The sequence below is a fragment of the Penicillium subrubescens genome (genome assembly GCF_028828155.1).
Source record: "Penicillium subrubescens strain IBT 31985 chromosome Unknown utg000010l_segment0_segment0, whole genome shotgun sequence".
Taxonomy (NCBI): Eukaryota; Fungi; Ascomycota; class Eurotiomycetes; order Eurotiales; family Aspergillaceae; genus Penicillium; species Penicillium subrubescens.
In genome coordinates this window covers 1,383,355-1,409,482 of record NW_026643160.1, presented here as the reverse complement: position 1 = coordinate 1,409,482, position 26,128 = coordinate 1,383,355, and the positions used below count along the sequence as shown (strand labels likewise).

Genomic DNA, 26,128 nt, shown 5'->3' with positions numbered 1-26,128 from the left:
CATCTCCAGTACTTGGGCGGACTTGACTCGACCGACCATCACCAGGATCATAGATCATTCAAGGAACATCATGAATAGAAGGATATAATCGACAATACAATTGCACTTTCGTTACATGCCTCATTACAAAGCCTGACGCGTGAAGTGGAAAGGGAAATTGTGAATTTTGCAAGGTCGTTTGTTTTTTGTCATTTCGCTTTGCTTCCCTAATATGCAAGTAGGCGAAATTAAAAAAGAAAGCTTCTCCCGGACACCCGAACCCCATTCAAGGCGACATTTCTTTACTCCTCAATGATGTTGGTCCGCTCGGACACGTACAGACCGTCCAAGAACTAGAGAGAGAAGAGAAGAATTAGCATATAAGTTGGGGTAGAGAATAGGGTAGTCCCGTCAATGCCGGATCTTTCCTGACAGAAAGATAGCAGGGGAAATGGCTGCGCATTCTATAACTCACCTTACGAATATCCTTGTTCCGGACACGGCAGATCTGCTGAATGTCGGCGGCGCTCTGGGAGACGTCCTCCAGGGAGTTACCGGAGAGCTGGAGCTCATCCTTGACGTTGGTAGAGGTGACGATGTCGACGCCGGGGCGGGCAGACACACGGCGGACGTACTTCTCACCCAAGAAGTTGCGGATCTCGATGTCGGTGCCGCCGGTCTCAGCGTTCTTCTCGATGTTGACGTTGATGGGGAAATGGGCGTAGACGTAGCGCATCTTGTACAGGAAGCCGCGGGTAACACCGATGATCAGGTTGTTGATGATGGTGCGGACGGTGCGGAGGGTAGCGACACCCTTGCGAGCACCGTGGTGCAGCTCGATCGAGATAACGTCCTTCTCGGGGAGACCGAAGGTAACGGCAATGTGGGACAGGTCCTTGACGAGCTTGCCGCGGGGGCCCTCGACGGTCACAACCCGCGAACGAATGTGAACCTTCACTGTAGAGAAAAAAAATAGATAATCAGCCGGGTTTGTTCCAGAGTAAAATTTCTGTTGCGCTGTGCATAATTTTCCCTAGCCAGGGAAGATATTCCAGTCCAGATTGTAGATTCCAAAAGGAATCATCAGATCCTAGGGAAATTTTTCCTCCTCTTGCTGGTGGATGATAGCGGCGTTGTCGAAGTCGATGTAGAGATTTTTTTCGTTGCTTTCTCTTTTCGTGCCTGTTCCTCTCTGTAATCATAGTCATGGTCGTTCCCATGTCCACGTAGAGAGGCGCAACTATCTCCCACCACCTTCCCACACACACATCATCACCACCATCCCCGACCCCCCAAATCTCCTTTCCTCCGAAAAGCAAGAAAAAGTCGATTGCTCACCATTGTCCGGAATGGGCAGCCGTTCCTCGGAGTGAATGTACCGCATCTTGACTGCGTGGGTGGAATTGGCCGAGGGGGTTGAATTGTCGATGTCGGGAGGATCAAAATTCGGGTTGGAGTTGATGGTGGAGCGAAATTGAACGTCACGGGATTGTGCGTCGCTTAGGGCCTGTTCGGGGTTAGTGTAGGGTTGCTTATCGAGATCTTTATCATCACGTGATATATGTGGGTATCTGGGATTGTGGATTTTGAAGCCTGATAAATATGGCAATAAGTTTGGCTGGTTTGGTCAAGAGGTATTATATAATAGTCACGTGTTGAAAGCTCACGGCCCAGCTATCACATACAAATTATGTACACAAAACCAAGATTCGAAAAACGCCGGTCCTTGTCCAGGACATGGATATGACAAAGATAGTCCCAAAAAAGCAGAACAGCCATTCCCTCACGATTACACAGATTCCGGAGTCTTATGCTTGACCTCCGAAAGCCAGTTGCCGCCCAATTGTCGTAGCTTCGATACCAGCTCGTCGCTCTGATCCAGGGCAGCCACATCATCTCCACCTCCAATACTCCTGCCATTGACAAGAACATTTGGAACGGTACCTCGTCCAGTGTTCTCCCTCAGAAGCTGTTGAAGTGCCGGTCCGATCGGGTGCTGGTCTAGTTCGACGACGTAAGGCGCCGGTGTGATATCGTAGTGGCCGAGCAGGATGTTCTTGGCTCTCTTGCTGTGCGGGCAGTAGGATTTGGAGAATATAATGACTAGACGAACGGAAGAAGTCAGCATCGGATGATCTCTCCGGAGATGCGTAGCAGTTAAACCCAAGGAGAACATCGCAATCATACCTGGAGCTCTCTTCAAAATCGAATTCAACTCGCTCTTCGCATCCATCTGCTCAGGCGTCTCTTTCTCTTTTCCCTCCTCTTTCTCGTTCTCTTCTTCCACCTTCTTCTTTTCATCCGAAACCCCCGTAATCAAAGACGAATCCTGAGCGCCCTTAACCTTAGGTACCGTCATCTTCGTCCGCCCCGCAATAGATATCTCCTCCATTTCCTCACTCTTGCTCTTGTCCTCCGCCGCTTTCGCCACAGGCACCGCAGGTCGCTCGACATCAGCGCTGCCAACCTGCGCACCGGCGCCGGGCTTGACAATGGTATCCTTCGGTTTCGCATGTTTCGCTTCTTCCTTGGCCCGCATTGCCTCTAGTGTAGATCGGTAGAATTTCTGGTTTTGGATCTTGCTTGCTTCGCCCTATAGCAAGAAAACCGGTTAGAATCACACTCGGAAGACAGTCTCGAGATTATAAGGAAAGTGCCGAAGACAAGAGTCAAGAATCAAAGGTATTCGCAGGTCCGTACCGAGTAATAAAACGTCAAGACCAACATCGCGATCACAGCGACGACAAGCAGTCGCACACGCCGTTGGGAAGGCATTTTGATTGCAGCGTTGCGCCCGTTCCTTTCTCACGGACTCCTTATTTCGTTGCTGAATGTCGCTGTCGCTCAGGGGGTTGTAGGAACAGTACTAGGTTGTACAGTAGTGGTCGGTCTGGAACTGCGACGCCCCCGAACCGAGGTGACCGTGACCCTAACCTAGAGTCTAGTCTCTAGGGGTCCAATCTGGTCGCGCAACGTAACCAGTTCCCGGGCGCCAAGAAATCGGCCGATCAAGCTTCAAGCGCCGGGCTTGGCTGGGGCATGGAGCGCTGGAAATTGATGAATTGGTTTGATTCTGTTACGGGAGTAGTAATAATTACAGTAGGAGACGGTTTTCGTGTTGATTATTTCAAGAATGTGCTGGATTTGGTAGTGTCTCGTGTGAGACATTCATGGTGGTCTGGGGGGTTAGATGTGGGGGTGGTTTGACGGACTTTCCAGGGGCTCGGCCAGAATTGTCCACTCTTGTCAAGGTAAATTGTTCTTGTCTTGTCATCCCTGAATGCGGGCGGGGCTGGGACCGGTCTGAGCGTGATGCTTGGCGTTGGTTAAGCTTGGTGTGGAATGGGTGGGATGAGGAATTTAAGCGAGCTACTTCATACTACAGTACTACTACTGTAAAGACTGCTTTGCTTTATGTGATTATGGATTTTATCAATTGACATTATCGATTATAAGCATGGACGATGTTGTTTGGAAGGATATGAAAATTAGTTCAAAAAAGCTGACATGGGTATTATGCTAAATCACAGGGTTTTGGTCCAGGCGCGACTCCACATGAATCCAGAGACGGGGCGTACATCGGCCACTATTAAATTTATGTATGATGCTGGTAGGGTGTGTATATGTGTAGGTACGGGGGAGGAAAGTGAGGGAGGCCACTGGTGAGGACCGCAGAGCCTGCTGTGGTACCTGATGCCAGAAGCTGGGGATGATTATGGTGATTAGGGGGTGGAGGTAGACCACGGGGGTAAGGATGATGGGGAGGGGTAACGTAACGCGTATGAGTGAGGAGAATGAGGGTTGAAGGGAAGGAAGAAAAGAAGGAGTCGAAGAGTGGTGTCCAATATCATGAAAGACGAAAGAAGGGATGGCTGACCATCACTGATCAGGCTTGGAGGGAGAGACTTGGTCGTGTAGCTTGTTGAGCAGTCGCCCGACGTCGGCCTTGGACGATGGTCGTCCAGTCCTCCCACTCTTTGGCAATCTCAGTCAGAACACTGCCCATAACACTCGCAGAAGCCATAAGACCGTGACCTTCACCCTCGAGGATGCGCACCTCGCAGCGACGCATCGTCTTACCCAGCCACTGGACATTTTCGACGGGCACACGAGTGTCCTTGCTTCCGTGGTGGATCACGGCTGCTCGTGTAATATCCACGTAGCGGAATCCGATGGTCTGACGACGTTCCAAGCAGATCAAGAGATCAACGGCAGGGTTGGCATTGGCAGTGGCCAGCGCCCAGATCTTATGAGTGAGTCGGGTGTCATAGTCCCGCTGCCTCTCCAGCTCTTCCTCGGGAGACTTGGCCCGCGATCCGAGAGTTGCATCGCTTTTCCTATACGCTGCATGGGTGACATTCGATGGCTTGGTTGGTTCGGGGGGTGGGACTCCGGGAGACTTGGGCTCGATGTTGGAAGTAGCAACCGGGAGGGCAGGCACCTCTTCCTTGACAGTCTCCTTGGTGGTCTTCTTCTTTGCTCGCCGTGGAGACTTTGGTAGACTAGTAGTGATGCTAGCACTAGTAGCACTCATGAAGCTGGTGTTGGCCACCTTGAGAAGGGAGGTGGGAAGAGCGCGGAGGATTCGTTGGGAGTAGGGAACGGCATTGGTAGGCACGGGTTCTTTCTGAGAGCCGATGCTGGAAAGTTGAGAGGGAGGGATCCAGGGAGCCAGGAGATGGATGCGTCCGCGAATATGCTGAGGGATTCGAAGGGCAGTGGCAAGAGCGTAGATGGCACCGGCCGAGTGAGCCAGGATGGAGAATTTGGTCACCCGGAGATGATTACACACAATGGCAACATCATCTAGTCGTTCGTTAGTTGGAGAGACTCTGATGGGGAAAACGAATGCAAAACTTACCCGGCCAACTGAGAGGAGTGTTGGGTTCATCCAGTTGATGTGGCCCACTTTCACCAACTCCAGGACGGTCGAGAGTGACCAGACGCAGGTTTAATGTCCGAGCCAGCTCATCATAGAATGCCATAAGATACCGAGTGAGACCCATTCCGAGACAGCATAGAACAACGTGACCCTTGGGATCACCCACCTCGGAAAAGGCGATCATACGGCCCGTGGTTGGATGGGGTACTTTCTGGGTCAGTTTCGGAGAGAAGACATAATCGTCGACAGCCAAGTCGATCGAGTCTGCACTGGACGGTCTTTCAGAATTCAGTGATTGACGGCCGACCAGTGTAGGGCCAGATGGCGTGCGGCGATGGGACGGGGTGGGAGAGATCGGTTCCAAGGACCGTCTGAACCGGCCTTGGTCATGCTCGAGCTTGTCAGAGGATTGTCTCTGCATCTGGGGAGAGAAGTTGGTAGGCTTGGGTGACAAAGGTGCTCCTGGCTTTCCAGTACGGTTCTTACCCGTCATGACGGATGGTGATGGGGCACTTTCATTTATGGCAGAACGTTCATAAGAGCCGTTCTGGAGTTTGGGAGTGCGGCTTTGGTCGGTTTGGCTGGTGGTGCGCGACGGCTTCGACGGTCTCGCAGGGGTTGTCCCTGTTGACTTGCCGGGCCCGTCATCAGCTTCCAGCTCAGTCTTGATCCTCTGTTGCTGGTCTTTCAACTCTTGGATCCTCCGAGTCACCTGTTCGGCGTCGTTGCTTGTCCCTGGCAATCCATTCTCTGCAAGAGTCGACTCTCGGCTGGCAGTTGACGAGTATCGGCTGTGCCGAGCAGACCTCCGCTTCCCGGAAGATTGGCTGTGTCGGTGACGTAGAGAAGAGTCCCTCGTGGGAATGATTCGACCGCTACCAATACCACCAGGGTTATGGTGCGCGTCAGGAGTGTTCTGAATTGAAGGCTGTTCCCGGGTCGGCGGGGTGCTGGCAACCAAGCCCTCACTTGGTTCCTCCATCAGAGCCAACCCACTCGGCCCTTTCTCCTCGGCTACATCTGCCATGGAGTACATAGAGCGCAAACTTGCTCGACTCCGCGGGGTATTGTGTCGCAAACTCTCGGTATGGCTAGTGGTCCGACGCAGGCGATCAGCCTGCGTTTCCTTGTCGTTGTTGAACTCGCGCGATGACTTTGACTTCAGCAGACTAAAGTGGCCCTTCAAACTTTTCGTTCGTCCAGAACTATTCGAGGCAATGCTAGGGGCCTTTGAGAGACGCGGGGCGGGCTCCGCGCTAATCGTCCCGAATGCAGTATCCTCCGGCGCAGCCCTTACCGACGTATACGAGTCTCTTGATTCCGGCCGGACGGATGAATCGGCTGCTTTGAATGGTTTGAATCTTGGGGATTTTGGCGATTTGGGGGATGGGGGCGCTCTGGCCATACGAATGACAGGCGACGAGGCGGCATCATCTGGATGCAAGAGACTATGCGGGGGTTCTTCGGCGGTTGCATAAGAGCCAAAGCTCATTCCAAATCCATTCTGCTTGGAAGGGGGGATGGTAAAGCACGGTGCGGTTTGCGGAACCTCTGGGAGGCCAGGGTCGGAGGAATCTTTAGAATCGATGCGCGGCACGTTGTCGAAATGCGAGTTCAGGGGCACCGAGATGGCGGACAAGGATGAGATCAGCGACGAGATGACCTCCGGCGACGTTGGATCGGTCGAGGAATTGGGAGCTTGGCCGCGACCACCAGGGAGAGACTTGCGACGTCGACGACGATTGAGTAAGGCGGAGTTCGCCTGCTGGGGTGGTGCCGGGAAGCGCTCGTCGAGATGCATGGCGTTCAATAGTTCGAGTCGTCTCAGGGATGGTTTTACCCGCCCGCGAGTCTTGGAAGGTCAGACACGGGGGAGGAAGATCAACAAGAGATGCAGGGAGAGAGTCGAATGGCCGCGCGCATATTCTGCAGTAGTACAGAGTCGATGGATAACTGCAGGTTTGGACTCTGTCCAGGCGCAATTGGAAAAGAGAGGGGCGCAAACCTAGTTTATCGATAGGTTTTGCTTTGGCCCTAGTGAAAACACCCCTTACTTGCGAGGACTCTTGACAGCGGGAGGAGAAACTGATAAGGAAAATTTAAGGAGAGAAGAGAAAAAATAATGATAGAGGGAGAGACAGTAGACGATGACGACTAAGAAAAAAAAGAAAGGAGAGGCTGCAGAGAAAGCTAAAGGAGGGGGAAAGGGAGTGATAGTAGCCCTTATGACTTGAAGACGAAGATGATCTCGTTCTGTTTTTTTCTTATGACTGAATAATCATAAATATGGGGGGGAAGAGGAATTTAGCGTTCGCGTGTTCAGCTCCACCGATGGGAGGGCCCAATTTCCCACTCGTTTGTGTACAAAATCCGATTTCTACACTGTCGTTGGCTGAAATGGCGGAGGTTCATAAAGTTAACTAAGTTAGTTTGACTCCGTCGAGCTCAATCCCGTTTGGGAAGCTTTGCCATCCGATCCATGGGTCATTCCTCCGAGCAAAAAAGTGCAATTATCCGAGAGATATACAGAGTTCCATATCTACAACTCAGACACTTATACTTTGTACTTTGAATAATAATACCAAAGATTATCTGATTCCATGTGGAGCCCCCCAGGTCTGATTCCACCAAAAATGATGGCTCGTTTTCTAGAAGACCACTACGAGGCCAGAGCACATTCTGGAGTCTTATCCATGCCAAGTGATCGGCGCGATCTCGGAGATGAGCGCGGCCGGCATTCGAGGTGCAGAGACGAACTGCATGCGTGATCTGACAGAAAAGTAGAGCTCAGATGTGCGTCATAACTGTATCTGATTGTAGATGAAATGAATTATGGGAGAAATGTGTGTGATTTCATGCTTATTTGAATAAATATATAGTCTTTTTTCGAGAAAAGAGTCTCTGCAGCGGAACAGTCCCATAGTTAGTCTACAAAGTATATATATATCCACACTCCATGCAACAGATAGTCACTATGCTAAAGAAAGGCAATACTAACTTCCCACAAATAAATATATCCTACTATATCCTTTTGAATACCCTAAATATAAATTCAATATATCTCTTGAATCAATTTCGATTCCATTCAAGTCAACACCCAGACTGGCACTGATGACAGCTCCTCCCACTCTGCCTGAAACGCGTCCCGTGGACCTGTGGAGAGACGCTGACCGCCCGCCAGACACGCGGCAGTATAGCTGGCCCCAACCAGTACTACCACCGTTATACAAATAGTCAACAGCTGCGCTGAGACCATTTTCCCACTGACGAATCCAGAGCCTTTCGAAATTGAGCTGCGGAACGACTGGAATACTTGAATATCGTTGATTCTCTCTTTCCACCCCACCGGTTCGGACCACATTGGACTTATTTGACCGGAGATGCGGTGACCGAATTGACCCTGCACCATCGACTTGTCCGCAATGGACGCCTACCCGCAAGACTACGTCAACCATAATCTCCCTTTAGTCCTGCTCTCGGGGCTAGAGGCAGATGCTGAAGATGGCTCAAACCCGACGGTGGACTACCCACTCCTAGCAGAGAAGGGTCCCAAGATCTTCTCCGACTTCCCACCGCTGAGCGGGTCTGTCGCGGAGGAGCTGCGGAGAGTGCTGCTAGAGGAGGATGGCTCTCAGATGCCCTGGAAAGCGGGCCTCGCCTCAAGTGGAAATCCATCATCACCGCATATAACATATCGTGTTAGGAGTTCTGGTCGGGTAAGCTCCCCCTCTGGTACAACTGCAGCACGAACACGCCGATGTGGCATATGTCTTGTGCGGAGGATGCTAATATACGACCTTATATCCTAGTCTTACCAACTTCCTCCGCGCAAAGCCAACCCTCCTAAGACCTCTGCTCCCACAAGCCCTACGATTGACTCGGACGGAACTCCCTCCGGTTCAACAACGCCATATGTTCTCCACTCGCCCATCTCTCCATTATCCCCGGGCTCCCCCACCTTCCCAGATGGCCTCCTCACGCCGTGGTGGGTGACCAAGCACCAAGAGCTAGTTCCCGCAGCGGTCATCAATTTCTTTCCATTCTCGCTAGATCCTAATATGAACTCGCTACGCGACAATCAGCTGAAGATTGAGATCAACAGCTTGAAAAAGGAATGGGCATCCTCCGGGTTCAAGACGCGTTTCCTCGTTGTTCTGATCTCGGAAGACGGCGATGGGGGCTATGAGGGGGAAATTGATGACCGTGTGGCTGGTATTCGACGGGCGACGAACTTGGACCAGAAGTCGATTTTTGTCATTCCGCCGGACGCGACTCCGTCAGAACTCAAGGATTTCGTCAAGTCCTTGTTTTCTCTACTGCAACCATCGGTTGTAGAGTACTACCGGGACTTGTCGAAGCATGCTCGTCGCAAGCGCAATCGCAGCAGTATTCCTCCTCCAACAGCACCACCGACGACCGGTACCTCCCAGACACTATCATTACAAGGGTGGAACGTGCGGTATGAATTCAAGCTCGGAATATTTGCCGAGTTTCGCCAGGAGATGGATGCTGCTTGCCGAAACTATGAGAGTGCATACGAGACCCTGTTTGGACAGGAGGTCTTTGAGAACATTGCAGGGTGGGATCCTCGGTTCAACGATGCGCGACTTTTGGGTGACGCACTCGCGATTCGGATCATTCGCTGTTTGATGTGGACAGGCCAGACCACCTCTGCGACCCGATTCTGGGTTGACCATAGAATCCGCACAAAAGACATTGTCAATCGTCGGGGCAAGGGTAGTAAGAACTACGGCTGGGAGGCTTGGGAGGCACGGTGGTCTTCGGTCATGGCTCAGCTCATCCGCCGCGCGGAAATATCTCTGCCATCACCCGAAGCCTCGGGCGACCAATCGATGGCGATGTCTTCAATCTTCCACCCTCCCGAGAAGTCTATTCCTACCGGCGAACGGGTCAACCCGTGGGAGCATCTACACCATGAAGGATATTGGCTTTATCGGTCAGCCAAGCACACCATGGTCCGACGAGAATTTGCTCTACAGATCCCCAATGAAGACCGCATGTCGCCTGGACAATCCCCTGCATCTCAGATCGCCAACAAATCCTACTTGTACGATACCTACCTCGCGCCTGAGACACATATTGAAGCTCCACAATCGGGCGAGGGAGGCTTTAACCACTCAGAATTGATCTTGAGCTCATTGAAGGCTGCTCTTGCTGAATTCTCCAAGCGCCAACAGACGCGGCAAGTTGAAAGACTCAGTCTTGAGATTGCTGAAGAGTACATGCGTATTGGCTCGTGGTCCGAGGCATATAGCATTCTTGAGCCACTATGGTCGACGCTCAGTTGGCGCAAATCAGGCTGGTGGTTCCTAATGGAAAACTTTGGACGGGTATTGAGGGAGAGTGCTGTTCGTAAGCAAGAGAGTGAGACTGTTCTGCGAGTCGACTGGGAGCTGCTCAACAAGGGTAAGAAGGCACCATCTTGGCGGTAGTGTCACCGCTTGTGCTAATGGTATGCTTGTACAGTGTTCCCATCTAGACCTGCATGGCACTATGATATCCACAAGAGCCTTGAAAATCTCCCTGCCGAGAAGCCCAAACCATGCGTGGTTCTTCGCGCAGAGGATGTCATGACAAGTCGTAAGCTTTCTATTCACCGAAAAAGAAACAAAAATTGACTAAAACTGACATTCTATAACAGTAACTGCATCAATCGTGTTTGAAAAATCCGAGGGTAACGTCGGTGAACCACTGCAAGCTCAACTTATCATCTCGTCTTGCGCGCAAAAGGCATCGGCGCCTATCCGGCTATCGGAGGTGAAGCTCGTTTTCGAGGGTTGTCTTCGACCTGTGAAGCTGCAATCTGACCAAAATGAAGACGCTGATACTTCATCACCCTGCTGTATCTCTTCGTTATCACTTCGCGAAGCGAGCTCCGCCGGTGATATTCAATCCCCCACGGGTGTGTTGGCTACCCTAGTTGGGGTGGCAGACCTGACAATCGGACCATCGCAAACCAAAGTCTACAACCTCACTTGCATCCCCCGCGAAGCCGGAGAGGCCCAGGTTGCCTCCATAACGATGTCGGTTGACGAAGAAAAGTTCAACTTGGCTTATGTGATAACCGACCATGGCTTGCGAGATGCCTACTGGTGGCAAGAAACCAAGAAAGGCCTGTCACGACGACGCGTTGGTAAAGATCGGGACACAGGCAAGTGCAAGATCATGCCGAAGCCGCCAAAGATCCGTATTTCCACTCCGAACCTAAGGGAGACTTACTATACCAATGAGCGGGTGGCTTTGAAAATCGGTATTCATAACGAAGAGGATGAAGGTGCCGATGTCTCGGCAGAGATCAGACTATTCGGCAGCCCTGAATCCACAGCCAAGTTACAATGGCTTGATGGCAGCTCGAATCCACCAAGTTCGGGGACCAGTTCACCAACTGAGGGTCCCTCACATTTCCTGAAACAGACCATCGGAGTGATGGAGCGCGCTTCTGACAAAGAGCTTATCGTTGTCCTTGCCGATACCCAAGATGCCGCGAAGTATTCATTGGAGATTTCTGCGGTATACCACGTCGTTTCCGACGTTCAAACCCCCATTATGAAGGTCATAACCGTGGATCTCTCGTTCATTCGGCCGTTCGAAGCCAATTACGACTTCAAGCCTTCCATCCACCCCTTCCCTTGGCCGGACTTTTTCTCCGTCAGCGATGAGCTGATCCGCGACGATCCTGTTTCGGCGCCGGGCGGCTTGTCGCAGAGATGGTGCCTCAACTCAAAGGTGGTCTCCTTCGCCCTGGAACCTCTCATCATCGACCAAATGTCTCTGAAACTCCTCACTCTAACCGGCGGCGCCGTATCAACAATCAACCCGGAAGTCCTCGTCAGCCCCGAAACCCCACACATCAGCCCCGAAGAATTGCGCGAATCCAACTTCTTCCTCGACATTCAGAAAATCACCCTCGGCGACCGCAGACCCGCCGCACTCAACGTAGCCCTCGAAATAATCTGGCGCCGCCTCTCCGACGAGTCCACCGCCCCGTCCGAATCTGACCCCGAAGTCAACACCACAACCACAATCCTTGAAATCCCCCGCTTCGTGGTCCCAATGGGCGAACCCCGCGTCCTCGCCTCATCAACCCCCTCCACCTCTTTCCCGGGCTTACTTCACCTGGAGTATACACTCGAGAACCCATCAACCCACTTTTTGACCTTCAACCTGATGATGGAAGCAAGTGAGCACTTTGCCTTTAGCGGATCTAAGACCACGGTTGTTCAGTTGGTGCCGTTGTCCAGGCATACGGTGCGGTATAATATTCTTCCTGCGAAACGCGGGCTTTGGATCCAGCCGCAGCTTGTTGTTGTGGATACGTACTTTAATAAGTCGTTAAGGGTGCTTCCTACTGGGGAGATGAGGGCGGATAAGAAGGGGATTTTGGTGTGGGTTGATGCGGATGATTAGATGGTGGTGCTCGGCGTGTGTGATGGTTTTGGATTTAGGCTTGGTGTGTCATGTCCCTGATGAGGATGTCATGAGATATGTATGTAATTAGTTTGCATCTGGCGAATACAGATAATGCTTTTCTTTGTGGGCGTGTCTAGGCTAACTACCGTGTGACGATTTTAGTCATAAATATCTCACCCAGAAAAGGATCAAGGTTACTACTGATGCGCCTTTCCTATGCACATAAAATTGCTCCTATGCATAAAGCGATGCGATGCGGACATTCCCTTACGGTGTTCATATCTTCATAAGGACCTGCTTTATCCATCATATGAATAGTATAACTAAGTAGGGCCCTAGCCACATGAAGAAGGGAGGGTGGGGTATCCAGTAGCCTTGCATTGATTAGCGTTGTGGAAACCCTGCTTCGAGACAGTAAGACACGTCCTTGCCGAGTCTGACGTGAGTTATTTTCATACTTTATGGTTCTTACTTGAGTAGCTCCCGAGTCTGACGATGCTTAAAGTGACCAAGTCAATGCCGAGGACTGATATATCGGATTTATTAGTAGACTATCGAAAACTTTCGCTAGTGGCGAGAAGGACTAGGTTAGGGATCCATCTCTTGTGGGACTCTCCTGCATAGCTGGCCTGTCAATAACGGGGATGTGCCGTGCAGAGTGCGGGGTCCTACCTACCTTAGTATAGCACAAACACAAATGTATGTTATGCAGAATTTTTGAGGCATTATTGTGATTGTTTCATGCGTCATGAGCTTGGCCGGGGTCTAAACGGCAAGTTGGTAGCGGGGTATTTCCTACCATATGGGCTGTTTAAAGGTGGAAGTAAATCGCCTAAGCCCCCGGAATTGAATGGATTAAGAAAAGAGCTTTAGTTTTTATCAAAGATCATGGCTGTCATTCATAGTTCCTTGTCTGCAGAGGGTGTATTCCCGAGCTTGGCTTTGGCTCTATTCATTGTGGGCTTAGCGTTGGTCAGTACTTTCTGTCTGAGTATCGTATCTCTCGAAAAGCAAGCTAATATCCTATCTACCGGGATAAAGACAATCCTTTATCCCATCAGCATCCTCACTTACAATGTCTACTTCCACCCTTTGGCCAAATACCCCGGCCCAAAGCTCATGGCAGCTACTCGCGTGCCCTACATGCGAATGATAATCAGTGGCCGATTCGCCCAAAGAACGAAAACCCTACACGAGAAATACGGCAATATAGTTCGTATCGCCCCTAATGAACTCTCATTCACCGACGCCGATGCCTGGAAAATTATCTACGGTACTCGTACCGGTCACGGTCAAAAGCAGAAAGACCTTCGATTCTACCCTCCCACCCCCGGCGGCGCCCCCAGTATCATATACTCTGATGATGCAGACCATTCTCGGTTCCGCCGTTTATTGTCTCATGCCTTCTCTGATAGTTCATTGCGCGGGCAAGAACCTATTATCAAAAGCTACGTTGATCTCCTCATGCAACGTCTAAACGAGAATATCGCTACCGGAAAGAACGTGCTCGATATGGTGTCGTGGTATAATTTCACTACATTCGATATCATCGGCGACCTAGCCTTCGGCGAACCATTCGATTGTTTGAAAAACTCCACTTACCATCAATGGGTGCACATCTTATTCAGTCATATGAAGATGAGTGCCTATGCAAATGTAGCTCGGCGTTTACCCGGATCAGGTCGGTTATTGAAACTAATTACACCCAAGCGGGTCACTACCCAGCGAGACTGGCATTTTGAAATGACGAAAGAGAAAGTCCAGGCTCGACTGGGCAAGTCAAATGAAAGACCCGATTTCTTCGGGAATATCTTGAAACATAATCATACTGAGAAGGGGTTTAGTTTTCCCGAGATGGTTTCGAATGGGAGTACGCTTATCATTGCGGGTTCGGAGACGACGGCTACGTTACTTTCTGGTGTGACTTATTTGTTGCTGAGGAATCCGCGTGTGCTGGCGAAGCTTCAGGATGAGATTCGATCTGCGTTTGAGAAGGAGGTGGAGATTAATTTGGACTCGTGCAATAAGTTGGAGTATTGTCTTGCGACTCTGACTGAAGCGCTGCGAATGTACCCTCCTGTTTCGCCGGGATTGCCTCGGATTGTTGATGCACAGGGTGACTTGATTGCTGGAAATTGGATTCCAGGAGGTGTAAGTACCTACCCACTTCATTTTTCTACAGGAGCTTTTCTCACATCTACTGACTTTTGTTAGACCATCGTTTCCGTCTGTCACTTGGCCGCCAGCTCTTCCCCCTCCAATTTCACCGACGCGGAGCAATTCGTGCCTGAGCGCCATCTCAATGACCTCCGCTATAAGAATGATAACAGGCATGCGATGCAGCCATTTAGCTTTGGGCCTAGGAACTGCATTGGACGAAAGTAAGTTTTCTGTGCGTCGAATAAAATGTACCTTGCTGATGGGAATCTTCGTTTAGTCTGGCCTATGTTGAGATGCGCATTATTCTCGCTCGCATGATATTTAACTTTGATATGGAGTTGGCTGAGCCTGAGAAAGATTGGCTGGATCAGGATGCGTTTGTGCTTTGGGATAAACCGGCTTTGAATGTCAAGTTGACGCCTCGAACTAAGCAGGGATGATTGGGGAGGTCAATGGTTTATGCGGCACAGAAGCAGAACTATTGGTGAAATCCTATATTGAGCAAATTCAGATAGCATAGCAAGTATTTGATGACTTTTAGCATACGTGACCTCGGGAAACTGCATTCCAGACATATGCATGTTAATGTAGTGGTGCTCCCCACTTCTTATTGTAAGGGCTATCGAGTCACGTGAACACTTATCACAATCAGCCCCAAAGCGGTTAGCGGCGATCGGCCGTCGCAGCTCTCTCCGCGAGCTTTCGTCACATCCTCGCTCATTCTGCCTCTTGCAGTTGACAATCCCTTTCAGACCTTCGTTTGAGACTGCTTACGACCAGCCCACTGGTGCCTTCTTTGTCAAAACCCGAGCCACCCCGAGTCCTCTCCTCCAAGACCCCTCACAACGCGACCCCCGGACGTGTCTAAACCGACGGCTCAGTCGCAGACCCGTAGCCATGGCGACCCAAGCAGCGCTGATTGCCGATACAATCGTTGGCATGAAGCGGGCACTACGCAGAGAGCGTGAGGGTAAGCAGGAGTCCCCGGGTCGTCTATGGACCTCGAGGAACATGTCTTTCTAACGTACCATCCTCTGCTAGATTCGGGCCCGGACGACGCCATCACTCAGCCGACGAATCGCGGTAATAAAATGAGGGCAAACGCGAAATATGTCCGTGAAGGGGCATTGGGATACATCAATGCTGAGGAATTCTACAAAGAGGTGCGTGGTTCTCTTTCGGACAAAAGAGCGGCGGGCGGCTGTTGGCTCCGCTGCGCCTATTTGGAAGGCGTGCAGACTAACGCCGAGGATCTTGACTGCATACAGAAAATCGAGCACGCTGGTTACACACGTCATATCTTGCAGCGGAACCCGATTCGCTACGACTCCGAGGGCGAGGAACTCGACGAAGAGGATGAAGATTCTGAGGCCGATGTTGCGGCTGCAGAAGAGAATCCGTTCTCGGGAATCGCGTTAGAGAGTAGGCCATTTACGAATCTTCTGCAATATCGTTACGAGGCACTGACTTTTCAATTTTCTCTTGCAGCGCTGCTATGCCCTCTCAAACACCCCTCCGAACTACCCGTTCATCCTTCGTTGTCTCATCCATACACATCACAGGCCCTTGAGCAAATGACACAAGCTGTCGAGGAAAAATTACGGCAGGAAAAAGCTCTTCTCTGGCGGGCAAGGAATTTGCATCGTAAATTCCTTGGCGATGGTAGTTGGATGCCCTGCGGTCTTGTGGAAATGCCTGACGATCGTTACATTTTCCAGCCTTGGCTCGTGGATGACAATAAAGCCGCGTCTGCAGGGCAGCAAAGGCAAAGTGTGCTCGGGACGTCGTCTGCCGGTGGTGATCTGAATGGGGCACAAGAGGTGCTTTCCACGGCAGTTCCAATAGAGGGCCAGGTTGGAGAGGGTGATGTCGAGATGGCTGAAGTCCCTACAGCGGGAAACATTGAACCTCAGGAACCAGTCACAGAATTCAAGTCGGAAGAGACCGACGCCATGGTCAAGGACCTTCCCCAGCACCCTGCCGAAGAGCCAGACCAAGGAAGCGAGAAAAATACTACGATTGTACGGAATGGGGTTGCTGAAACGCAGGAGATGATCACTACCAAGGATGGAGCCCAGACAAACGGAGAGCATCCACAGCACAACGAGGACAACGAAGACGAGAACGAACAAGATACCGAAATGCATGACGGATCCTCGCCGGAACCGCCTCGCAGGATGACGACCCGAGCTCAAGCCAACGCGAACAACGATGGCAACCAGTCTCCGCTGTCTGCCGATCACTCCAGCTTCCTCCAAACCCCCCATCCTCTCTTCGTCATTCCAGAGAACGTCCGTCCGGACGCGAACTTCGGCCTTCCCCCTGGCGAAGCAGAGGAGACCCGTCGCCTGTTGTGGTCATATATTCAGAAGCAGGAAGAAACCGTGCGGGGCTTCGAGCACATGCTCGAATCCCTATTTCGAGCCTCTCACATGAAGGCTGACGTGCTGGAATGGTGCAAGGCTGAGGGTCACGTCGGGGAGATGAGTGACGGCGAGGACTGGTACGACCGAGAGAAGTGGGGTCTTGCCGAGGGCGAAGATCTGAAGAAGGGTACCGACGAAGATGAAGTCGAGACTGTCGATGAGAGTCGAACGACGGCGAAGAGGGGCCGTGGCCGGCGACAGTGATGGACTCCAGGGATGCTGTATCTGTCGAGTCTTAACACTCCAGATCTGGATCTGATTTTTTGGATCTACGCCGGCCTGGCCATCTTATATCTTTTATGTTTGGTTTTCATTTCCTCGCCGTACCCTTTTTACTTCCTCATAGCGTGGTGTTGGTGGTGTTCAGTCCTTGCGTGGGTACTCATCTCCCCCCATATACCACATACTTTTTACCCTCGGCGACTTTGCCTTGGACCATGCGGTGTCAATATACCCTCTGGAGAATGAAAATAGTGTTTTATTTCCTTCGTTCTAGCGCTTGCAATATACAGATCTATGTGCAATTGTAACTATTTTTCCAACCCCTAGGTTACCCAAACATGCTTCAACTTACAGGTTTTCGAAAATGTCTTTTCATATAACTTTCTAATTGTTTTTCTAAATGTCCTTTGGACTACCATCCTTGATGGCCTAGATCCCTTGTCGTTTAAACTCGTGACTGATAAGATAATTTTGAAAAGCTGTCGGGGTTTCAAACTTAAAGAATCATACTGTCATACTGCAAGAGTCTAGCATAATTATGCAAAAAACCTCATGTAGGATTTTGTGCGTTATTTCTAGTCTCGAGCTCAGTGGTTGGAAGGAGTTCCTATCGGAGCCATTTAAAAGAGCGTTCAAGATAGGACCTTTAGGGTTTAAGCATCTTTGTTTGGACCATTCTTTGGGGTCTACTCCGGTCTCTAGATTCAGACTGTTGACCTGCTACTGTAGACACATTCATGAACGGGTAGGTACTACGCAGTGCACATAATCCCAAAAATGAAACAAGTATATTGAAAGATCTATTCAGAATGACAAGAAAGAAAAACCAGGAAAGAAAGTCAATATATCACAAAAAATCCAAAAGAAAAATAAAAGCTCTTAGACTGAAAAACTCCCAGATATAAGCATATCCACAAGATACTCATCTAAATACCACCAGCATTGCAAATCTTCTCAGCCTCAGCGACACGCTCAGCATAGCGAGTAGGATAAGCAGAGCCCTGCACCTTCTGGCAAAGGGTTCCAACAGCCATAGACTTCCAGCCGCTAATGTTCTTCATCTTCTTGAAGAACTGGGCGGCAGACTTGGCGGCATCCATATCAGCGGCGATGTCGGGGTAGAACATGGCGCGCTGCTGGAAGATACCGACACTGTCGTGGTCAGAGCCAACAGCGTCGTGGGGGTAGTTCAGGGACTTGGGGACATCCTTGTTGGCGTAGATCAGGATGTTGGACTAAAGAATTTGTTAGTTAATTATTGCATGAGGGGGGATTATGATCAGGACCTACCTCGACAAGGGCAGTCGCAATACCAGCAGCGCAACCGTGCAGACCCAAATCCTCACTCTTGGCCTCGCCGATGATAGCACGGGCGTGCTTGGACTGGGTAGCACTCAGACCGGGCAGGTTACCACCGCTGCTGCCGCCACCGGTGGAGCCACCATCGCAGTGCTTGGTAACGTAGCTGCTGGAGCCGGTCTTGACGTAGTAGTCGCTCACGTAGCAGCCGTCGGAGGTCTTGTCCCAGAGCTGGTCACCCTTGACATCGGTGCCGGCGGCCTGGCAGGTGATGCTGAGGTCGGTTCCGCGCTTGTAAGACTTGACAATCCCGTAGCTGGTGCCAGGACCAGAGCGGCAGTGGAGATCGTCAGCGTTGACGGGATAGGCGCTGGCCAGGGGCAGAGCGATGGCAGCGGACAGGGCGAGAAGAGAGAAGTGCATTGTGAATGTGGTTGGTTGGTTGAACTTGAAGAAGTTTGAAAAGTTGAAAAGAGGCTCGGAAGAAAGCTTGGTTCTTGTTTGCTTGTTGGAGAGGAAGTTGTGATGTTGTTGTTGATGGAGAAAAAGTTAGCTATCGAGGGGAATGTAGGGGGACTTTATAGTTTTTGTCCTCACTGATCTTCCATGAAGTCGAAATTGCTTGATGAATGTTCTATACAGTTGGCCCCACATTCATGCCGTCCTGGTGCTAACTTGAATAGGCTTCATTTGGCTTGCTTGGGGGTCCCTTACATGCATCAGAGTGTCGATCACCATGAGGCTCGTATAGATCAAAGTAGAGATGAAGAGGCGAGACTATTTTTGCATCGTATCCGGAGGTTAGCACCTTATTCGTATTCAAGCTTGGGATAGTTGATATGGCCAGTGGGAAGTTTTTGGCCCCAAGGTGGGATTGTCAGAAGCCTCATTTCGTATGCGTGATGGTGATGGGGCGATATGGCAAATACGGGGAAGTATAGCAGGGATAACACAGATGCTCTTCTAGTTTTTTCCGAGACTACGGCGAGAAGAAGGCACAATAATTGAATACAACGGGATTAAGAGAGACAGATATTAAGGACTATAGAATTTCTAGAAGCTGGAAAACATGGACAGATTTCGCTGTTGCTTGGAGTCGGATATGAAGCTATAGCTCCGCTCTTATTCGATCGCGACCAAGTATGTGAGCATCCCTTCTATCCACGCAAAACACTCAGATACGATCTTTCCCCGCCAAAAATATTAAGATCGTCACCATACAATCCCAGAAGAATTGCCCGAGTATCCTCCCAAAACTGCCAATACCACACTGCGGCCCCCAAACGTGCTCCCAAAACCTCGTGTTCCTGGCATAATGGGCCTCTCCTAAAAATAGATCCTAGGCCAAACTTCCTACACTAACAAACCTGCAGCGACCTGCCGATCCCCCGTATTCAGTGGAACAGCCACGCCCGTTGACTGCGCCAATCAGATCTATCCGGGCCTGACGAACAAGAGCTTATCCTACACCCTAATTTCCGTACAGGGCTGATTTCTCCGAGTTTGTGAGGATTGGGGAAGGTGGGATATACGATGTGACGATGATGGGCATGGTCGTGATGATCGGCCATGCTAAGAATAGTTGGATCTTCGTGTTTATACGGAGTTCCTAGTTCTTAGTTCGAGGCTAACTTGAAGGGAATCGTCAAGTCGCATCTCTCATGGAGCTAAAACGAAGTTCTGTGTCTGCGGGCTATGACCTATTTGTGAACACGAGATACATGAATAGAACATGCTTGAAGCAAGGAATCGAAGAGCCATAAAATCTCACTTCGAGGCGGCTACACCGCCAGTCCGTCTCCAGCAAACAAAATTAGATAGATGGTATAATAAGTGTGAGCAAGTGGCTCATATTTACAATGAACAGGGGTGGCCAACGTATGGTATACTGGTCGCATTGGGTGGAGGTAACTTTTCTTGTAGTCGCGTAGGGGAAGTGGTAAATGAGGATGGTGCGCTCGTTCAGCAAAACGGTCATGGCCTGGCCGCAGTTGCGCTCGCTCGGTTGTCTGTAATTTCTGCCCGGTGGGTGGGCAAAATGAGGTTTATCGTCTACTCTGCCAGCTTCGTTGAAGATTGGGACTCGGGGACATTTGTGTGCTGGGTGAACATGCCATCTTCCAGTTCGGAACAGATGTATCCGGACCGGGATTGGCGTGGTCGTACGGAGTTTTGTTGTCTTGTCTCTCGACCTCAGTCTAGGTCCGAAACTTATCAAGCGAGTTGTGGATGTTGAACGTCCCAGACAAACTCGCTATCACGTTGAGTAATTTACTGCTTCTTGCCGCCAGCCTTCTTGGCGCGCTCACGCTCGCGCTTGGCATAAATCTCGGCAGTGAAGGGGCTGGAGAGATCGTCGTTAGCTTGGATCGGAAAATCTCGGCATGGAGAGAGTACACATACTCCTCCCACTTAAGGGCAAACCAGTACAGCACAAAGACCTGAGCCGTCAGAAGAATACCAGCGACCTTGCCCTTGTATAGAGCAACGCCGAGGAAGTTCAGAGTGCTACCCCAGTACATGGGTGAGCCGGTCACGTTGAACGGGAAGCCAGTGACGGGGGCATCCATGAGGATACCAAAGTAGTCACCGAGATAAGTGCCAGTCACGCCCAGAGCCCACATGCTGGACAGCACCAGAACCGAGCCGATGGCGAACAAAGCACCGCCGACGAGGGGCTGGTGCACCGGTGCGTAGAAGGGCTGCTCATCGAGGGCGACCTGGTACAGATGGTCACGCAGAATACCCAGAGAGAAGATGGTAAAGGCCAGGAAGTAGCATCCTCTGTAAGGACCACCGAAGATGCGCGTCAAGATGTGGTTGTTGTACTCTGTGATGATCCGTTGTTAGCCGAGTTGGCAAAAGTACCGTTTGTTGTTCTCGGGTAGTCGACGAACCTGCGCGGGCAACGATACTATTCAAACAATACCGGTTAGCGCTCTGGAGCTTGGATTGAAAAATTTTGACAGACAGCTAACTCACTTCCAGAAAATCGGGTTAAACGCGATCGTCGCCGCGGACACTGTTAAGAGGGTTAGTACCAATCACATGCAAAATGCGGAGAGAGAACCAAGGTTGACGAAAGGTTGAAGGTCAACTTACAAGCCAGGGACGTGGAGGAGAAATCGACAAAATCAGTGAGACTGGCCATGACGCAGAAATCGTTTGTGTGAGGTCGAGAGGGTGTAGAAGAACAAAGAGGGGGGAGGAAGTTTAGTTTTGGGCAAGTTGGTCAATCGAGCTTAAGTAAACAAATGACGTTCAGGTCCACCTCTCGGTAGTCACGGGATCTGTATGCGGGTTGTCGCAAGTCCGTTCGACTCGCCGAAGAGTTTCTGCTCGTCGGCAGACAGCCCCTCGGCATCCGTTGTCCTTTTTGATTTCTTCATCACGTCCTTGAAAGGCGACTTTCCAAACAACTTGCCCTTTCACCGGTCGTCCTCGCTCGAAAGCCCCTGTTATCGCGCCGCAAATCGCAACTGCCGGGGAGCTCCTCGCTCCTGAGCTTCGCTGGGTGATCGACATGCGACGTGGAGCTTTGAAACCTGCACGGGGAGAATGGTCCTTCAACGTCGTGATCTAATACTAGCAGGCGTCGGCGGATTCATCGCCTGGGGTCTGTTGGTACGCTGGTTGCCGATCCTTCGATATCTCGGATATGCGTTGGCGTCGGGGGCTGTTTTGGCTTCGGCTGGTTTCCTCGGCCTGATTGTTTTGACAACCCGACCTCGAAATGACAAGACCAAGAGCTCGAAGGAGGTCTCGGTCGCCTTCATCAACCCAAATCACTGGCGGAAAGAAGTGTTGAATGCTCGAAAAGTCGCTCGATACCGGCCCAGACCGCTATACCCACAATCTTTTGTCGTTTCAGAGGGGATCGATGAACTCTTGTCTCTTGTGAATCGCCAATTCGTCACCTCGTGGTATCACAATATCACTCCGAATCCTACATTTGCCAATGAAATCGATCGAGTAACGCGCGTGGCCCTGGACAACCTTCGAGATACACTGCTGGCAGAAGACCTGATTTCACTGATTGTGTCGCGTATCTTTCCGGTTTTGACGGCCCATTTACGGGAGTTTGATGTTGCGGAGCGCTCAGTGCGTGGGAAAAACCTCAATCGAAATGTGACGGAGTCTGAGGAGCTCGATCTGGCTATTGCCAACAAGTTCCGTGAGGGTCGGCTGCACCCTGCGGTGGGACTTTCAGCCTCTGACCAGAAGGTGGTTCAGCAGGAGTACCTACGAAAGATTGCAACGGGACTACTTCCACAGCTGTTTCCCGAGAGTGTGCTCAAGAGCAGAATCGTGTCAGTGTTGCTCCGAGAGATCATAGCATGTGCAGTTTTACTACCAATCGTGAACGCACTCTCAGACCCCGATACATGGAATCAGTTGACGGAAGCGTATGGGCGGACGGCTCTGCAGGATCGGAAAACCGTGCGCAAATTGCGAGCTGCTCTAGACGAGCATGCTTCCCCTGCGCCAAAGCATAAACGTACACAATCGTTCCCGAAACTGTCGCCTCAAGATAGTGAACGTGCTTTTGAGCGGTTCGTTCGAACCATCAGACGCTGCAATAATCTCTCTGATGCTCGCCGGTTTCGCGCCCTGGTTTCCAGCCAGTTGAAGCGGGAGAGCATGGTCGAAGGACAAGACCAGGTTTATCTCAGGCGGCTGGAAACGGGGAAACGGGTCTTGGATCAAAAAGTTGCCAAGCTTTCCTTGCCTGGAGAAGCTGCTTCGTCGACACCTGCGCCAGTACAACCTCGCCGTGACAGCGTCCCTGCTCCTCAGGAAACATCGCTCGTGGAGGTCATGCACAGTGCGTCCGGTCTATCGTACTTCATGGAGTTCATGGACCGTCAAGGTCTTATGTCTCTCGTGCAATACTGGATTGTGGTAGATGGTTTCCGAAACCCACTGGAGGATGACTTTGGTGACGAGACAACCTCTGGTACGGTGACATGGACCGCTGCAGACAGGAATGATCTGGCGCTTCTGAGCGAGACCTATCTCACCAAAGCCGAGCTGAAAGTTTCTCAAGACTCCCGCCGAACGGTCAAGAATTTCTTGAGTGCCGGGAAGCGTGCAACCCCTGAGCAGTACCGCAAAGCTCGAACAGTCGTCTTTACCACGCAGTCGGCTGTGTTGGAGGAGCTAGAGAGCACTTACTATCCAAAGTTCAAAGAGTCAGATCTTTACTGGAAGTATCTTGCATCAGACGAGGCTTCAGGTGGCCAGCTACCTGCTCCTCGACAGACTCCACCAACGATCACCTTTGAGGCCCCGGAGAGACGACCCCTGCCGCCGCTCATTGTGCGAACCAGCTCACAGCCTGGTACCAAGCCGCCGAGGGATCTCAGGCGAGCTGCAGTATCATCAAGTGATGTGCGCAGCATGGGCAAACTATTTGACGATGAAGACTCCCCGAGACGATCTATTGACTCTGAACGATCTGCACCTTTATTTGACGACGATTACGACACTGATAACCTTGCCATGTCCACAGCCAGTCTGGGTAAGGACTCACATAATGGCGAGAACGATGCCACTCAGAGCAAGGTCCTGGAGACCATGGGAGCAGCTCTAAATGATATAATCACCAATGAGCCGAAGAACGGCAAGGTGGATGATTTACGGAATAGTGACCTGAGAAGCAGCGACGGTGCCTCCTCGTCGTCTCTGTTTGGTTCAGAGCGTCCTGAAATGGCATTGCACGCTTCATCCGATGGCTCGCGCTTAGATAGCCATCTTCCACTGGACAGGACCAAGAAAAGTATCGCCTCGTTGGGCCTGGTAGATCACGGTTCCCGCCTTGGTGTCTTTGAAGATGATCTCTTTCCAGATCAACAAAAGTTCATCGAGGACGAGTACGAGGAACCTGTTGGCACGGATGAGAAGGACCCGGCAGATGAGGTCCATGAAGCTGCGCCCGGAGATCTTGGTCTGACAGAAGCGATCGAAGTTCTCACTGTCGATATCGACAAGCTCACTGCGCAAGACTCGGTGGTCGAGGCACTTACCCGCAAGGCCGAGCTGACCAATAATACCGCTGAGCTGCGAATCCTGCGCAAGTCGAAGGCCAGCATTCAGCGTGAGATCCATCGCAAAGAGATGCAACGCCAGCAGTACATTATCCAAGAGAGCGATAACAGTTTGTACGGTCGCTCCACGGTGCGAATCAAGTCTATCGTGGTGGGCAAGGAGGAGGATGACGGGCGCGAGTTCGCAATGTGTAAGAGAATCTCCCCACTCCAACACCAGAATTCATCCACTGATGCTTCTACTACACAGATGTCATTGAAGTTCAACGCAATGCTGGCGAACAAATGCCTGCCGCTTCCTGGGCCGTTGCACGCCGATACAGCGAATTCCACGAGCTCCACCAGAAGCTACGAATGAGCTATCCCTCCGTCCGACACCTTGAATTCCCACGCCGGCGCATGGTCATGAAGCTGCAAAAAGAGTTCCTCCAAAAGCGCCGTCTCGCCTTAGAATCATACCTACAAAAACTCCTCCTACTCCCCGAAGTCTGCCGCAGCCGCGATCTACGAGCATTCCTCTCCCAGCGCGCCATCCTCCCCCGCGAAGAAGTCAACGCCCGCGGCACAGAAGGCGAAACCAAAGACCTCGTCACACGCATCTACAATTCCGTTGCCGACGGCATGGACGATTTCCTAGGCAATTTCGGCGTCCTCGATCAACTTTCCACAGCAGGACAAAACCTCATCTCCGCCGCAACCGCACAAGCAAATACCAGCACTGTGAACGATCCCGCCCTCGCCACCGAAGACGCAGTTACAACCGCCGAAGCCGAAGCAGAACTCAACGCCTTCGAAGACCGCGAACTAGAACCCTTCATCAAACCAATCTGCGACCTGTTCCTCGAAGCCTTCGAGCTCAACCGCGGAAATAACTGGCTTCGCGGCCGCGCCGTCGTCGTCGTCCTCCACCAACTCCTCGGCGGGACAATCGAGCGTAAAGTCCGCGATAGCGCGCGTTCTTTGTTCCAGGATGACTCGCTGCTGCGATATCTCACCCTCGCTCGGGATAATCTCTTCCCCGACGGCGTCTTGCGGAAATTCGAGTCCCGATCTATGCAGGAGAGACTTAAGAGTCGTGCGGAGGCGACTGTTGTCCTTGCGACGCTTCTCCCGGATTTGGCGGGGAATGTGGTTGGGAGGGCGAATGCGCAGGCTGCGGCGAGACGGATTTTTGCGACGCTTAATAATCGGCCGTTGAATACGCATCTGGCGTTTACCGTGTTGGATGAGATTGTGTTGGTTTTGTTTGGTGGTGGTGGTAGTCGGGAGAGTGGTCGCTCTCGATGATGCATTGCATCCATCGCCCCATTCGACAGTTTCCTTTTTCTTTTTGTTGTTATGATTGTTGACTATGAGTATTCTTTTGCCTTGAAGCGTTGAGTAGCATAGCATTTTGCCATTAGGGTATTTCGCGTTGTGTTTTTTCTTTTTTCTTTTTTTTCCCCCCCTTTGCGTTTTCTTTTGTTACTGGTGGTATCACGAGCGTTTGACTCTTGACTCGAGAGCCACTGATGTATATATTCATAATGTCTGCACATGATATTATATTTTCTTTTTACATTCTTAGTCAATCTGAGCCATTGTCTATCGTCAATCGAGATTTAGGTCCTTGTCTCGTATACACCCCAGTTCTTTTTCACATGTAGCTGTTGTTGAAGATTGTGGGAATCGCTGATCGAGGC

At 51.1% G+C, this 26,128-nt stretch overlaps 8 protein-coding genes across 8 annotated transcripts; 4 read left to right on the top strand and 4 right to left on the bottom strand.

The window, feature by feature from the left end:
• Positions 1-281: 281 nt before the first annotated feature.
• Positions 282-2,754, bottom strand: N7473_011662 (60S ribosomal uL6 domain-containing protein; the record flags this gene model as incomplete). The annotated part of the gene is made up of 6 exons (XM_057157601.1): positions 282-332; positions 455-936; positions 1,318-1,486; positions 1,775-2,082; positions 2,167-2,572; positions 2,680-2,754. The coding sequence occupies 6 exons, from the start codon at positions 2,752-2,754 to the stop codon at positions 282-284; spliced, it is 1,491 nt and encodes a 496-aa protein (XP_057003451.1).
• A 694-nt stretch (positions 2,755-3,448) lies between these two features.
• N7473_011661 (alpha/beta fold hydrolase) lies at positions 3,449-6,662 on the bottom strand (the record flags this gene model as incomplete). The annotated part of the gene is made up of 2 exons (XM_057157600.1): positions 3,449-4,785; positions 4,841-6,662. The coding sequence occupies 2 exons, from the start codon at positions 6,660-6,662 to the stop codon at positions 3,866-3,868; spliced, it is 2,742 nt and encodes a 913-aa protein (XP_057003450.1). The 3' UTR covers positions 3,449-3,865.
• Positions 6,663-8,283: 1,621 nt separating this feature from the next.
• Positions 8,284-12,289, top strand: N7473_011660 (uncharacterized protein; the record flags this gene model as incomplete). Its single annotated transcript, XM_057157599.1, has 4 exons — positions 8,284-8,577; positions 8,671-10,288; positions 10,349-10,462; positions 10,524-12,289. The coding sequence occupies 4 exons, from the start codon at positions 8,284-8,286 to the stop codon at positions 12,287-12,289; spliced, it is 3,792 nt and encodes a 1,263-aa protein (XP_057003449.1).
• An 891-nt stretch (positions 12,290-13,180) lies between these two features.
• Positions 13,181-14,892, top strand: N7473_011659 (cytochrome P450; the record flags this gene model as incomplete). The annotated part of the gene is made up of 3 exons (XM_057157598.1): positions 13,181-14,443; positions 14,507-14,673; positions 14,730-14,892. The coding sequence occupies 3 exons, from the start codon at positions 13,181-13,183 to the stop codon at positions 14,890-14,892; spliced, it is 1,593 nt and encodes a 530-aa protein (XP_057003448.1).
• A 291-nt stretch (positions 14,893-15,183) lies between these two features.
• Positions 15,184-17,400, top strand: N7473_011658 (RXT2 domain-containing protein). Its single transcript, XM_057157597.1, has 3 exons — positions 15,184-15,422; positions 15,494-15,874; positions 15,941-17,400. The coding sequence occupies exons 1-3, from the start codon at positions 15,350-15,352 to the stop codon at positions 17,080-17,082; spliced, it is 1,596 nt and encodes a 531-aa protein (XP_057003447.1). The 5' UTR covers positions 15,184-15,349; the 3' UTR covers positions 17,083-17,400.
• A 626-nt stretch (positions 17,401-18,026) lies between these two features.
• On the bottom strand, positions 18,027-18,822 carry N7473_011657 (uncharacterized protein; the record flags this gene model as incomplete). The annotated part of the gene is made up of 2 exons (XM_057157596.1): positions 18,027-18,335; positions 18,391-18,822. 2 exons carry the CDS (start codon positions 18,820-18,822, stop codon positions 18,027-18,029), a joined length of 741 nt encoding a protein of 246 aa, XP_057003446.1.
• A 1,848-nt stretch (positions 18,823-20,670) lies between these two features.
• Positions 20,671-21,550, bottom strand: N7473_011656 (bifunctional phosphatidyl-N-methylethanolamine N-methyltransferase/phosphatidyl-N-dimethylethanolamine N-methyltransferase; the record flags this gene model as incomplete). Its single annotated transcript, XM_057157595.1, has 5 exons — positions 20,671-20,743; positions 20,803-21,229; positions 21,297-21,313; positions 21,382-21,421; positions 21,502-21,550. 5 exons carry the CDS (start codon positions 21,548-21,550, stop codon positions 20,671-20,673), a joined length of 606 nt encoding a protein of 201 aa, XP_057003445.1.
• A 407-nt stretch (positions 21,551-21,957) lies between these two features.
• On the top strand, positions 21,958-25,733 carry rgsC (putative intermediate filament protein (Mdm1); the record flags this gene model as incomplete). The annotated part of the gene is made up of 2 exons (XM_057157594.1): positions 21,958-24,637; positions 24,697-25,733. 2 exons carry the CDS (start codon positions 21,958-21,960, stop codon positions 25,731-25,733), a joined length of 3,717 nt encoding a protein of 1,238 aa, XP_057003444.1.
• Between the last annotated feature and the right edge of the window lie 395 nt (positions 25,734-26,128).

What these genes read in the sequence shown, in the direction of transcription:
- N7473_011658 (XM_057157597.1), top strand. Translation starts at nt 15,350, where the DNA reads ATGGCGACCCAAGCAGCGCTGATTGCCGATACAATCGTTGGCATGAAG. An exon ending in ACTACGCAGAGAGCGTGAGG is followed by an intron (nt 15,423 to 15,493) that starts GTAAGCAGGAGT and finishes ATCCTCTGCTAG; the next exon opens with ATTCGGGCCCGGACGACGCC. An exon ending in CTCGGGAATCGCGTTAGAGA is followed by an intron (nt 15,875 to 15,940) that starts GTAGGCCATTTA and finishes TTTCTCTTGCAG; the next exon opens with CGCTGCTATGCCCTCTCAAA.